Genomic DNA, 14,925 nt, shown 5'->3' with positions numbered 1-14,925 from the left:
ATTAAACAATAATTATATTTAGATTTGAAAGAGCGACATCTCAAGTCAATTTCCTATGCAAATATTGGGGTTGAGTAGGTTAACGACTGTAAAGTAGATACTGTAGATGGAGCCCCAACCTGAGAGTTGAACAAAGACGGCTAGCTCAGTGGAACAGCGCTGGCACGGAACGGTAGAGATCGCGGGCTCGAGTCCCGCATCGTTCATACATTTTGTTTTCAAATTTAATTTGTGTAATTTATACCAGAAGTGAGGGTTATTGCTTAAAATATATATTTCCATTTAGTACAGATGTGTAACGTCTAACTACTACTTTTGTTTCAGCAAATAACCCGATACCGGAAGAAGTGACGAAGCAATCGTTCCGCCTCAAGGTATGGCGCCATTTGGAGACCAATGGTCTGGCTATGTTTCCGAGGCCGGTGTACAACCGCATCCCGAACTTCAAGGGCGCGCAGGAAGCCGCTGCCAAGCTGGCGGAACTCGACGTGTTCAAAAATGCCAAAACTGTCAAAGTCAACCCGGACAAACCGCAGGAGCCTGTCAGGTACGTATAGTTAACATGTAAAGAGAATGTAAATCACACTGACCTCTACTATATACCACTGGACTGGCGGCTGTCAAAGTGCTTTTGTGCCTGTTTGATATTCGGCATTTTGGCGCTGTTGGCCATGAAGAGTCTGCGGTACTAAAACTAGTGATGACAACCTCAGCAAACACCGAGAGATGGTGGGAAAATTCTTGAAGTATAAATAACACGGAAAACGAACGAAATTAATTCAAAATGCAAAAATACTTCAGAGTATTGTACGTTCCTTCGCAGCCATTTGTATTATACGTAAAATTTAGTTCTCTGAACGCTCGCGAGTGGCGCTTCAAATAGGCACAAAAAATTTGCTGTCAAATAAGGAACAGCCTGTCTAGTGGTATTTATACAGGTCCAATTTACGTAAACATTGAAATTGGACATAAGTTTGAAATAGTAATTACAATTAAAGCGACGAAGTATAATCCGGCTAAGTTTGAAAGCGAACATTTACTTAAAACGTAGTGGATTTCGGCTATATCCCTTTTTTTTACAAGATTATAGCCGTCATCTGTCAATCTATCAATGACTGCACGTTTCAGTTACATATACATCCCCCCCCTTTTTTATAAGATGTTATCTATTCATAGTTATGTCCAATATAGTTATAGTCCACTGTTTTATGTCGATAGGTTATTGAGGTTATTAAGTAAGCGTAAAAGGATAGATTCGTCTACCTCTAGTAAGTTAAACTAATGATAGATAGGATATTGGAAACGGCCGTTATACAATTGCATTCAATCGCTTTAGCAATATCAGTGTCAACATTTTATATATAATGTACAACGCAAACAGACAATTTTTAAAGGTTACAAATTTTTATATGCTAAGAATCCATTTTTTAAATTATCTCATAATTATCTGTTTGTTTCGGTCTGTCATCCGTTACTCTTTAGCTGAAAGTATGTGAGTGATTCTTTACACCAATCGAGCAACGAATACATGCAACTTATAATTAATTCATAGTTTATTTCGATCACGTAATTTCCGTGTCATATTATATCAACGCTAACTAGCTGGTCACGAATGGGTGCACACGCTGTGTTCCCGCATCAACTGTTTTGTGTCCCATATCGAACAGCTATTTCTACCGACTGGTTACATAGAGTATAAAACCAAAACACCACAGAGTAAGCTTATTAAACCATATTTTAAGAATACAGATTAAACGAAAGCGTACTCAAATTTTTGTGTCTGTTCATAAGAAATCTAATAATATGTCATTCACACACCTACCAGTGGGATGCTCCTGTGCACAGGAAGCCGGCTAGATTATGGGTACCATAACGGCGTCTATTTCCGCCGTGAAGCAGTAATGTGTAAGCGTTACTGTGTTTCGGTCTGAAGGGCGCCGTAGCTAGTGAAATTACTGAGCAAATGAGGCTTATCATCTTATGTCTCAAGGTGACGAGCGCGATTGTAGTGCCGCTCAGAATTTTTGGGTTTTTTGAGAATCCTGAGCGGCACTGCATTGTAATGGGCATGGCGTATCAATTACCATCAGCTGAACGTCCTGCTCGTCTCGTCCCTTATTATCATATAAAAAAATATATTATAGTATTTTAGCAATTAAAAAGCTACTTAAAAGGTTTTCCGTTTATATAATATCAGCATAGATGTTGCTAAACTATTGTCATTCACACACTTACCTAGTCTAGGTTTTTTTTTTTATGATAATAAGGGAGGAGACGAGCAGGACGTTCAGCTGATGGTAATTGATATGCCATGCCCATTACAATGCAGTGCCGCTCAGGATTCTCAAAAAACCCAAAAATTCTGAGCGGCACTACAATTGCGCTCGTCACCTTGAGACATAAGATGTTAAGCCTCATTTGCCCAGTAATTTTACTAGCTACGGCGCCCTTCAGACCGAAACACAGTAATGCTTACACATTACTGCTTCACGGCAGAAATAGGCGCCGTTGTGGTACCCATATTCTAGCCGGCATCCTGTGCAAAGGAGCCTCCCACGGTAATATAATATAGTAATGATACTATATAATATATTACAGGGCGTCCCACGAGCCATATGCCACATGAGTACCTTTAATATTGTAGATGTAACATTTCATGAAAGAAGACATTATTTTAATTTAAAAAACAATTTAAACTGCTTTCATAGATTTTTAAATAATCGCCTTATTGAACCTTGAATTGAACCCGCTACACGAGTAAAAAAATACCATGTAGCTTTATCCATATCCTATGCTGATGCTATGTTATGTAGCAAAATGTAAGGCAGAAATAAAAGTAAGACCGTGAATTTTAACATATAATATGATGTAAACTTTCAGTTCAGAAAATCGAAAATCTGACACTGCCGTAAGGCTATAGAACTGACAGAATCATGTTTGATTTCCGGTTCTATCAGTTAGTTTGTTTTTTAAATTAGAATAGTCTTTTTTCAGTAAAACGTTACATATTTAATGTACTTCCCCTCCATGTGGCATAGCCGTGGGACGCCCAGTACATAAAAAATACGTTAATGAAAAAATAAATTAACTTTAATAAAAGGCATTTATTTTCTCAAAATTGATTCCTTTAGAATTCTTTTTGATGTCATTCCTAATATACTAGATACTACTACCGCTTCGGAAACAAATGGCGCTCTGAGAGAGAGAAGAAGCGGCGTTACATTTACCCTTAAAGCTATTATGTATCCTATGAAGCCTACTAGAATTAGTTACAAGCAATCCCCTTATTTCTAGTGTTATAATAATGAAAATCACTACTAAGAGCAAAAGGTGACGTTTTTTGTGGACGTATATTAAATTTTCTTAAATGTACTGGACAATGAACAGTCATAATATTTATTTCTTTAATTTTTTTTTTAGTATATAGTTTTAATTAATAGCACAAGCCATAATAAAAGAAAAGTCACTCCCGAAGTGCATTGTTTATTCGCTTGCGCTGCCGTAGCCTATATGCTTATTATATTGTTCCTTGGGAATTTCCTATTTGTTATAATTCATAAAACACAAAGATTAGAACGCGGTTCCCAGATTGTTAGTTTATAATTAAAATACCCTGTTTTACACTTACCTTCTTCCCGTGGGGGTAAGCAGAGACAGCAGAATGTTCTATCCCTACAAACCTCACGCGCTTCCTCCACATTCATTACTCTTTTCATACATGCTCTCCGGATCCGGGTGCTTCGGACCTTTCCTTTCTTCAATAGGTCTCCAATTTATTCGACGAATATTCCACTAGGTCTCCCGCGACCGACTTGCCCACACACACATACATGCCTTATATTTGATAATTCATTCTTTCTTCACTCAGTCTTCCACGTGTCCAACAATAATATCCCAGAGGTTAGTGACCCTGCCTACTGAGCTAGAGGTCCCGGGTTCGAATCCCGGTAGGTGAAATCATTTATATTATGATGAATATGAATGTTTGTTTCCGAGTTATGGATGTTTATTTGTATTTATGTATGTTTAAGTAAGTATATTGTATTTAAATAAAACACTTTTAAAGGTTTAAAACGCGTGTTATTGTAACTGTTTTTACATTAGATTTTTGCGTAAAAGTTACATTTTTATTTTAGTTGTTTAGTGTTGAAACGTAGGGTTGTCTAAAATAAAAAAAAATGTAACTCGCGTTAATCAAAGAAAATACTAAGTATTAAATATATCGTTGTCTTGTACCCATAGTACAGGCTATGCCTAGTTTGGGGCAAGATAATTTGTGAAAGAGTGTTAATTAATCAGATGTTAATAATATTATTGTTACTCAATAGGGCTCAAATTTTCAATAGATTATTTGTATACAACATTTTCAGAAGTTTTTGATGCGTTGAATACTCAAAGACTGGATAGAATCCGGTCAAACATTTCACTAGTTTACGTGTATATTTAGATGTGTTAAACTATTCTATTACGTCACCCGACTTACTAAAAACTCGTATCATGAATATAATGCTATCATACTGTTATTTCTGTACTGCGGTGAGGAGAGGATTTACAAACGAAATACTAGGCATTTCGATAGACCTTAATTGACTATTTTAAAAATATTTATTTATTATACCAGTTGAGGAATTATTAGTTGGTTAAAACCATAGAATTGGAGTGACATATTTAGCTTATTTTTTTTATAACAACCAAACTCCTTTGTTTATCAGCGGACTATCTCAAACCATAATAGTTTACAGCCTTAGATTTAGTATTTTATAAGTCAAGATAGATCCTCTTGCTGTTAGGCAACGCATGAAAACAGGCCAGGTTTATTACTTTAGTGTGCGTGACAAGCTATGTCTTACACACGCGATACGTATTTTACTTTGTATTAGTGTGCGTGCGTAGCTGAAAATAGACGTTAACAACTCGCCGCTATTTTTTTCGACGTGTTCACAGCTGTCATAGTCTATCTAGACACAGCTTTACAATTAGAAATGGCCGCCATGCACATTTAAGAAAATTTGTCATTTAAAATAGTATTTTAAAAGTGCAGTGTTATATATTGTACTACTGTACAAAAGCGTTCGTATTTAGCTCGCACTTATTTTGGGTTCTGTTCCTTAAAAGGAAAAAACGTTACCCTTTTTGATCACTTTGTTATCCTTCCGTCCGTCCGTCCGCCTATCCGGCAAGATCCTCGGGAACTCGTCATCCTGGGATCCAATGGTATTGATACCGCGTTGAAATCAAAACAATACACTTACTCAGGTGTAGAGTAAGCTCTGAAAATAATCAAACTTCTAAGTGAACGTAAAAAAAAGATATGGACATCTATGGCGCAAAAAAACTACATTTCACACTCGCAAGGTATTTCAAATTTCTAGGGTATAGTATAAAGAAATCTTCTTTGTTTGAGGCTCATTCGAGCCTAAACCACTGATCGTGTCGACATGAAACTACCATCGTTCGATGCAAAATTTGTCCTAGTTATTTTTTTTTTATTCATTTATTTATTTCCTTTTAAAATTCGTCCAGCGATGCGGGCGGCAACGGTTAGTTATATAATAGGATGGAATATTGACAAGGCACTGTTATAATTTTAACGCGCAGAGACTGTTGATAGTTCCTTGTTAATGGGCCAAATTGATGTGAATAAAACTAATTTAATACTTACTATTACTACGCGGTTACATTATCTCTGGAGCTGACGTCGATGACGTCACATCGTCGCTTTGTTACGGTGTGCAAAACAAGCATCACTAGGATATTATTACTATTAAAAAATAAACAACGATTTATTTATTTTACCTATTTTAACAACATTTTACCACTTTGTCTCGATATAATTTTTAAAGACCTATCCATAGATAACAGGTATGGGTTTGATGAAAAAAAATTGAGTTTCAATTCTAAGTATGGGGAACCCCCTTTATGGTTTTTATATGCTACAAATATGATGATACTTGAAATGAAAATTTTATTTTTATTATTATATTATATTTATTATATTTTTGGAAGAAAATCTTAATGCGGTTCCCAGAATACCAAGTTTTAACAGTATATTTCTTATAGTGACATACGGACGGACAGACAGACATGACGAATCGGAGCCCTTAAAATCAATGAAAGAATCTGAGTTAGGTAAAGTATTTTTTTTTGGCAGTAGGTACTATTGTAGCGACACAGAGCAACAGAAACACACATTAAAAAAGTCTAAGCAACATGTACTAATTTAAATTTTAGGATGGTTTTTCACATTATAACGTTGTATTTTATTTTTAAAATAATATTTTTAGGGTCCTATGATGTAAAAATAAAAGCTGTTGTTTTTATAAGTTCTTTTAATAACAGAAATTAACAATATTAGAATATACTGCAGAGAGTAAGGTACATAACCAACTAAATATTATTTTTAACAAAATGAAATCTCTAAAGAAAATGAATTTATTGTGAAAGAATAGGATAATTTAATACAAAGTATGGCCTCCTCTACTATTCAGAACTTGTCGGCAACGATAATTCATTAAATTAATGAGACTGTTTATGTCATCTTGCGGTATTCGCATTGGAATTGTAGCAAATCCTTCAGCTGTTGGGTTGTTGTCACTCCGTCCAAGTCCTTCATTTCTGGAGCATGTCCCATGCGTGCTCGATGGGGTTGAAGTCTGGCGATTGTGCAGGGCAGGGCAATACCCGGACGGTCTCCTTTGCGAAGTATTGACTGGTTCGCCGAGCTGTATGTGAACGCGCATTGTCATGCATTTACGTAAAATCGGAGCCAAAGGTTTGTGCAAATGGATGCACATAAGGTCTGAGAATATCCTCAACGTAATTTTCAGCGTTCATGTTTCCATTTACAAAAACGAGCTCAGTTCGCCTGTTCTTCATAATACCTGCCCATACCATAGAATTTTGTAGCCTCAAACTTATCCCTCGAGCGGTTAACATCGGCTGTCGTCTTGCAGTCAGTTGTATGTACCGGTCTTGCTGAGTGGTTGTACTCCTTTTACGGCCTGAATGCTGTTCAGCGGGTTCCCTTGTATTATTGAAGCGCTGCCAATGACGACAAATAACACTTCTATGAATGCCAAAATGCCGAGAAACCTGAAATTGATTACTTCCCGCTTGAACATCCCTACAGCTCTTTGCACTTCATTTGCCGTCAAATGACGTCGCTCCATGACGTAAAGAATATCTAACAATTCAATTTTCTCGCTAGCTTCATTTAAATGGTTGGTTATAATTTTATAAAATCAAGACTAATCGTAGCAATAAAAACGCACTTAAATTCAAACAAATTCCCTTTCATCAAATTTTATGAAAAATACAAAACATAATCGATTTTTTTCCACCAGCCAGCAGTATTGATTTCAGAATATTTATTATCTCAAAAAGAATACAAATTCACTTACTGAGATACTTAAACTAACATGATACATATATTGAGCGGCAAATCGTTATATACTATACACAATTTAAGACGTTATATTTAAAGTTACAATAATTACACAGAGTTACAATAAATACTAATTAGGTAGATACATTAATAACGAAATAGGTGGGTAAAGTATAAAATAAATGTTTACAGTAATGAATAAAATACCTACACTATTTTATTATTTATTATAATTACAGCTATGAGGGTATTTGTTTATTAAGGTCTCGTTCATGGTCATAGCCGGAAGCGGTCTAATAAAATAAGTTATGAGAAATCCTTCAAAATGTGGTGTTTTAACGTTTTTTTAAAAACATTTAATGACTGTAATTCTTTAATATCTTTTGGGAGGTTGTTATACAATTTTGCCCCTTCGTACATTATATTTCTTGTTCCATATTTTGTTCTAGGTTTTATTAAGCAAATATTGAGGGCTTGTCTTGTTAGAATTTTTTGAATGTTTATTCTTTTTGTGAATGTAATTTGTGTATGTAAATCCTTAGTTAAAATTTTTCTTATGAGAATACATGTGTTATATTTATATATTTGATTTAAATTCATTAATTTTGTTTCCCGATATATTTGAACAGTAGGAGTTAGGTAGTTGTATCGAAACAAAGTTTTAATAATTTTATTTTGACTTATTTGTAAGCTTTTTAAGTTAGTTTTTTCCGCCGTTCCCCAAATTTCCACTAAATATTCTATATGTGGCTTTATCATGGAATTATATATTAAATACCGCACCTTTTTTGGGAGGCATCGGGCCATTCCACGAAATGCTCCTGTTAGGGATGTAAGTTTGCTCCGCACACTTTCTATATGCGGTTTCCACTTTAATTGAGGATCAAGAATTAATCCCAAGTATTTCTCTTTGTTAACATTGTTAATAACTTGACTGTTTATAGTCAATGGGTTGTAATGACCAATTTCTTTATTTTTTGCAGCGAATATAATATAATTTGTTTTGCTTGTATTTATGGTTAGTAAATTTGTTTGCAACCATTCATGTAGAAGATCAAGGTCATGTTGTGCTTTTTTTACTATGGTATTTATTGATCGACCCGTGTAGAATAAACTTGTGTCATCAGCGTATAATGTTATATCTCCTTGCAAACCGATTTCATGAATATCATTTATGTAAATTAAAAATAATAACGGTCCAATAATTGAACCTTGTGGAACGCCATAAGTTACTAATTGTGGACTGCTCTGGGTATCTCCTAATTTCGTTATTTGGTATCGATTTGAGAGGTATGACTGAAAGATTTCATAGGCCGATCCAGTTATTCCTATGGATTTTAATTTAGTTAAAAGTTTTTCATGGCTAACAGTGTCAAACGCCTTTTTTAAATCGATGAATATACCAAGAATTATATGTTTCTGATCTATGCTGAGTTTTAATGATGTTATTAAATCCATTGCCGCAGTAAGAGTATTTGATTTAGGCCGGAAACCATATTGTTTTTTAAATAAGAAATTTTTAGATGAAAGGTACTCGTTTAAACGATTATGTAAAATTCTTTCAAATATTTTTGATAATATAGGTAGTACTGATATTGGTCTGTAGTTGTTCGGATTGGTTTTACTTCCTGCCTTATGTAATGGACTCACTTTGGCTATTTTTAAAGAATCGGGGAAATGGCCGTCAGTAAAGCACTTATTTATACAATGAGTGAGACTTTCTACTATTAAAGATTTAACGCATTTTATGGTTTTAGTTGTAATTTTGTCTATACCAGAACTTGTGTTTGAGTCCAAATTATTTATTATTTTTTCTACCTCGTTTACAGTGGCAAGTTTCAGTTTATGTAGGGCTGAGTCATTTTGTAAAGTATTATCAGCCGTTAAAATCTTTTGAGTTGTATGATATTTTTGAGGAATTTGGCCAGCTAGTTCAGCTCCAATATTAGAAAAAAAAATATATTAAAATATTCGCAAATATCTTTACTTTCTGTAATTTGGCCTGAAGGAGTATCTAGTTTTGCAGGTGTTATTAGGTTTTTTTTTATTTTATTATGTGCTAAATTATTTATAAGTTGCCACATTTTTAATGGATTTTTCTCACACTTATTGAAAGCGTCATAGTAGTACTGATTTTTCGTAGTTTGTATAGCAACATGTACCGAGCTCCTTTCCTGCAAGAAATTTTGTTTTAGTTCTTTGTCTTCAGGAGAACGCTTTAATTGATGCCAGAGAATATTTCTTTTGTTTATAGAAGCAATCAAATCCTTGTTAATCCAATCTTTCTGGGGTTGATTTTGAACTTTAATTTTCGTTGCCTTGTTTTGTGATATTGCTTTTAATAGAGTAGACTCTAATAAGTTAAAGTCTTTATACAGATTAGTCTCAGTCATGTCTTTTAATGTGAAAAATAATTGTTTATAATTAACGGCTTCATACTGTACTCGTTTATTTGCTTCAGGTTTGACTCTCTTTACTTCTAGATAAATTTGTTTGTGATCTGAAAAAGAACTTTCGATGAGAGCCATATGGAAAGTGTTATTTTTTAAGCTGGTACACACATGATCTAATAACGTTGCAGTGGTTTCTGTTTTGCGTGTGCAGTGATCTTTGTCAATTTTATTCAATACTCTCATACCATTTTCCTTTAGTACTATCTTATATTCTTTGATGGAGTTTTCTTTACTGAGTAGATTTAGATTTAGGTCTCCAAAAACTAATGCTCTTCTTCTTCGCGAAAGTTGGTTACTATACGTCTCCAAAAACTTTTTCACATTTGAGGAAGGTTGTTTATATATGACCCCAATGTCTAGAGAGAGATTTTTCAAATGAATCCATAGAAAGTGGTTGAAGTCTTCACATTCATCATCTAGAAATTCCTGTTTTAAATTTTTGTGCACGTATATTGACACACCACCTCCTACACTTGTAGTTCTATGGTTATAGTAATGATTGTAACCTGGTAAGTTAAGTCTCTGAGCGTCTAGTTCATTTTTAATCCATGTTTCAGTTATAATGACAACATTCAATGTTGCTTTAAAACTTTCTATGATACATCTAAGTTCATCGTGTTGACCAGGCTTTACTAAGCTTCGAGCGTTTGCGTATAGAAATTTTAATGTTTTGTTTGTGATTGTGACGTCGGCATAATTATTAGTTATTTCGTATGTATTGATATCTAGATCTGTTGATTCTTGGTCTTTATTTAGTTTTTTGATGCTTGTTTAATAATTTTTGGATTTCCTTTGATATATTTAATAGTTAGGTGCTCTTCACCATTCTCCTGTCGTATTTTGAGTTTATTTTTAAGTTCTGTTAAGTATTTTATCTGTTGCGGAGTTTGATCGGAATAGATTCGGACTCCTTCTAAGTTGATAGAGTTTTTGTTACGTAGTATTAATTTAGCCGTTTCTTCTGATGTAAAACATACTTTTAACGGTCGTCCTTTTTTATTATTATATTTTCCAAGACGTAGGATTTTCTTGACATTTGGTAAATAATCAGGGCAAATACATTTTAAGATTTCGTCTACCTTAGACCTATCGACCTCTTGTCTTGCTTCCCGGCTTTCCAGGTGCTGTTCGGGGATACCAAATATTACTACATTTTTACTTCGCTCTACACGTTCTTGAATTTCCGTTATTACATCGTTATAAGAACTTACTACTGGAGATTGCAATTGTAAGTTTGTTTGAAAGCACGTCTTTATTTCTGAGATTTCAGTTTGTAGTTCAGAAATTTTTTCTTCGTTGAGCTTTACTGTATTTTTTAATGTTACCATTTCCGATTTTAATTTCTTATTTTCAGTGAGTAGGTGTTCTGTTGTGGTTTTGATGTCCTGTAACTGTTCTCGGATGGAGGTAGTATTCTCACTTATTGTAGTGATACTCTCGTTATGACGTCTGCTAGATTCTTTTAGTATATCTAGAACTTCTTTCTTAAATGTGTTGAGTTGGCTAAAAAAGTCATTATCAGGTGCTTTTCTTTTTCGCAATGAGACATTTCTTGATACCGGTTCAGCTACGTCTAATAGAAGCTTAGACAGATCAGGTTGGGAACTGCTGTTATTTCCCGTTGATATCATCTTCTCTGATAACTTTTTAGTAGGAGAATTAGAGACACTCATTTTTTTTTGATAAGTTTTTTATCGCCCCGCTTATCACCCCGCTAAGTACTTAATACGCACCTTTATAATCTCTCAGGTAGATGCGTCGGTGCCAGATTTTAACTGCGTTTCTTTTACTCTAATGGTTGATTAATAAGCACTTTAGGTAGCACAACGAAACACGGTTATTGCAGTACGCACTCGAAATTAAGTTCTTTAGTTAGGATGTTTGAGATAAAAGTAAAACTATTTTATAACACTATAATAATATATACACGTCCTGTCACAACGACTGCCTGCAGTAAATGTAAGTAAGTATGTCATCAATAACAAAAAAGTTTATTGACGGATTGCAGAGAAATATTGGTTCTTATATAAAATAGTTACGTTTAATGTCTATGTATCTAATGGCTGTAAATTGTGCGGGGTTTTTATGTGCCAAATGTGTTGATAGTTTGTTGAACTCTGCATGTATTTCGGGACGTTTGTTCGGCAATGATAATGTTAATGATTCCTCTAAAAACATTTTCACTCATTTTATAGACAAACATTTGTTTTTCAAAATTGATTTTATGAGAATTAATACGGTTTGACGTAAGTTTTTTAATTGAATAAAACTAAAATTCTCCTAGTGTGCGGTGTGTCCTATAATTGCACGGTAGGGTTTTCAAGGAACTTTCTTCCACGTGCTGCAAAGCTGTGTATTTCGAATTTCGAACAGCTGCTTAAAACGTATCAGATATTTTTTATTTTACAAGACAATAGCCATCATCAGTCAATCTATCAAAGACTGCACGTTTCTTACAATCGAGTGAATCGCTTTTTTTAATGAGAAGAAGTCGCAAGGAACTCATTGCTACTACTTTTACAGCTTTATCATTCCACAAAACATTTGAATTAGAATTTATGCGAAGCAATTTATCAAAAATAATCAAATGTCTGAAGTACACCAGTAAGTTAGTAGATAGAGACAACCGATGAAAACAGGCTAGGCTTATTACTTTAGTGTGCGTGACAAGCTGTCTTACACTCGCGATATGTAAGTCACTTTGTGTTAGCGTGCGTGCATTGTTGAAAATTGAGGTAACTGTAAACCTCAATTTTTCCCAATTGTCCTTTAGATTTCAATACCTACGCGGGGAGAGTGAGACAGACCTGCCGTAACGCATACCGATATCGTCGTCGGAGCCGACGATGTACCAAACTTGCGTCCGATAGGTAGAATCTCGCTTTAAAAGTTGTTAGGTATATCACAGGTTCGCTTCGCTTCACATAACCAATTGCATAATATACCTACACAAAATTTAAAAATATTTTTGGTTGTTACGAAAATTATATAAGTTTATATTACAATGTTTATTTCGGTTTTCCCTGTTCTTGTAATGAAGAATGTCGCAGCAGAACTGTAAAAATGCGGGTCAAAATATATCTCATATCAATTATATTATATTTATTTTTATACATTCTTATATTATTATTATTCACACAGATATAAAATACTAAATAAAAATATATTACGGGTCACGAATCGAAAGAAATAAAAACGATCACATCTCTCAAGTCGGATTAAAGAAATTTGATTGACTTCATCACGGACAAACAACGTGACACGAAATTGTATAATATTATTTATAAGAAGATTTGGAATAAAAATATTTAGAATTAGAATTATTTACTGTTCATGTAGTAACAGTGCATGCGCTGCAACTGTGCAGTAAATTATTTATATTGAATAATGCGATGATAACCCGTCGCATTGAACTCTATACTTTGTTTGGTAAATATGAACCAACTACAAAGATTATAATCTAATTGGTTGCTATTGACAACAATCACAAGTTTTTATACTCACATACTGTCTCCCAGCAGGGTAGAGCGAGATTAGGGTCTTCCAATGGTTCTTCCTTCTTCCACTCGCAATCCAACCTTTTATATCATAAATACATCCCAATCGCGAACTATGGGCCTTATGAGAAAGCTCAAGGTCGCTCTGAGGGCAATGATGCGGGCTACGCTCAGAGTTCCCTGCGAGATCGAATCATAAATGAGGAGATCCGTGAGAGAACCAAAGTCACCGACATAGCGAACATGATTGCGAAACTAAAGTGGTAGTGGGCAGGGTACATAGCTCGACGTACATATGGCCGTTGGGTCAGTTAAGACTTCGAAGAAACTGAGGGTCATAAATAGCGAGACACTATTTCAAGCCACGCTCTTTAAAGCGCAGGTCCGGCCACATATGGAGTATTGCAGTCATCTCTGGTCTGGCGCACCACAGTATCAGCTCGAACAAGTATATTCATGATTATAAATGTAAACATTTATTAATTATTAATTTTTTTTATAAAAAAAATATTTTTTTTATAAATTTAATTATTATTTAATATTATTTATTTTATTTATTTATTATAAACAAACAGTTTCTTCTTAAAATAATACAAAGTCCTGTAAAACTGTTTACACAGTTTGTCTGAAGGATCGAGCGAGTCTCATAAAATAAATCTTAAAATGTATTTTACAAATGTTACTGCAACAATAAATAATAATTGAATAGGTTTTTAAATTTATTTTTGTTTAGGTCCCATCGGATGTCCTATGGCAAACTATTAAGCAGATATGGTATTCTTTTCTTTAAAGTTCTATCGCCAAAGTAATTGTTTACTCTAGGTACTTCAAGTTTGCCTGATGTCATCGAACGGGTGCCATGATTATGACTAATTAAGGATGGGCTATGATCTTGAGGAGTCATGGTTATTTAAGGCAAATAGGTATTTGTGCTTTTTACTTTAGCTTTTGTTTTTTTGTTAACAAGTAATTTTAAAAACCTTATTTGCAATTATTCGATTTTATCAATATATGTTTTAAATGTAAGACCATAACTATCAAAAGCGTAGGTCAAAATTGAATCTACTAATGAAAGATACAAACATTTTAATGTAGCTAAGGGAACCTTAAAACTGAAGTGATAGAATTTACCTAAAAGTATCCGTAACTTATTTACAAATAAAATCTATATGGTGGGACCATGAAAAGTTTGAATCTACATAGGCTGCACTAAAAGTGTCGGGAATGGAATATTTCCACTGTTCCAGTCATATTAAAATCGTTTTTATTGAAAATTCCTTGGTTTTAAAAATCGAATACCATTTATTTATTTAAAAAAAGATTCTCGGTCTTGTCACAAGGTCTTGCCAAACTTGTTTAGTCGTTGAGAAAATGGAATTGACTCGTGAAAATCCTAGAGCGATGATTTATTATGACTTTCGAAGTGGTTTAACACAAAACAGTGTGTTGACCGGATGATTTCTGCATTTGGTGATGAAGCCCCATCCATAACCACAATTTATCGCTGGTTTGCTGAATTTCAACGTGGACGTGTCAAGCTCAGTGATGATCCCCGTCAAGGTCGTCAATAAACTGCAGTCACCAAAGAAAA

The 14,925-nt window shown here is 34.3% G+C and overlaps 1 protein-coding gene across 1 annotated transcript in view; it reads left to right on the top strand.

The window, feature by feature from the left end:
- LOC126979364 (methenyltetrahydrofolate synthase domain-containing protein) overlaps positions 1-14,925 on the top strand; it is a 41,856-nt gene that overhangs the window by 4,809 nt on the left and 22,122 nt on the right. The window contains exon 2 of the mRNA XM_050828605.1: positions 325-547. Within this exon, the coding sequence (XP_050684562.1) occupies positions 325-547 (223 nt within the window). The remainder of the gene's footprint in view (positions 1-324; positions 548-14,925) is intronic.

The sequence above is a fragment of the Leptidea sinapis genome, chromosome 3 (assembly GCF_905404315.1).
Source record: "Leptidea sinapis chromosome 3, ilLepSina1.1, whole genome shotgun sequence".
Classification (NCBI taxonomy): Eukaryota; Metazoa; Arthropoda; class Insecta; order Lepidoptera; family Pieridae; genus Leptidea; species Leptidea sinapis.
The sequence above is the reverse complement of the archived record's forward strand: the minus strand, read 5'-3'. Positions and strand labels throughout refer to the sequence as shown.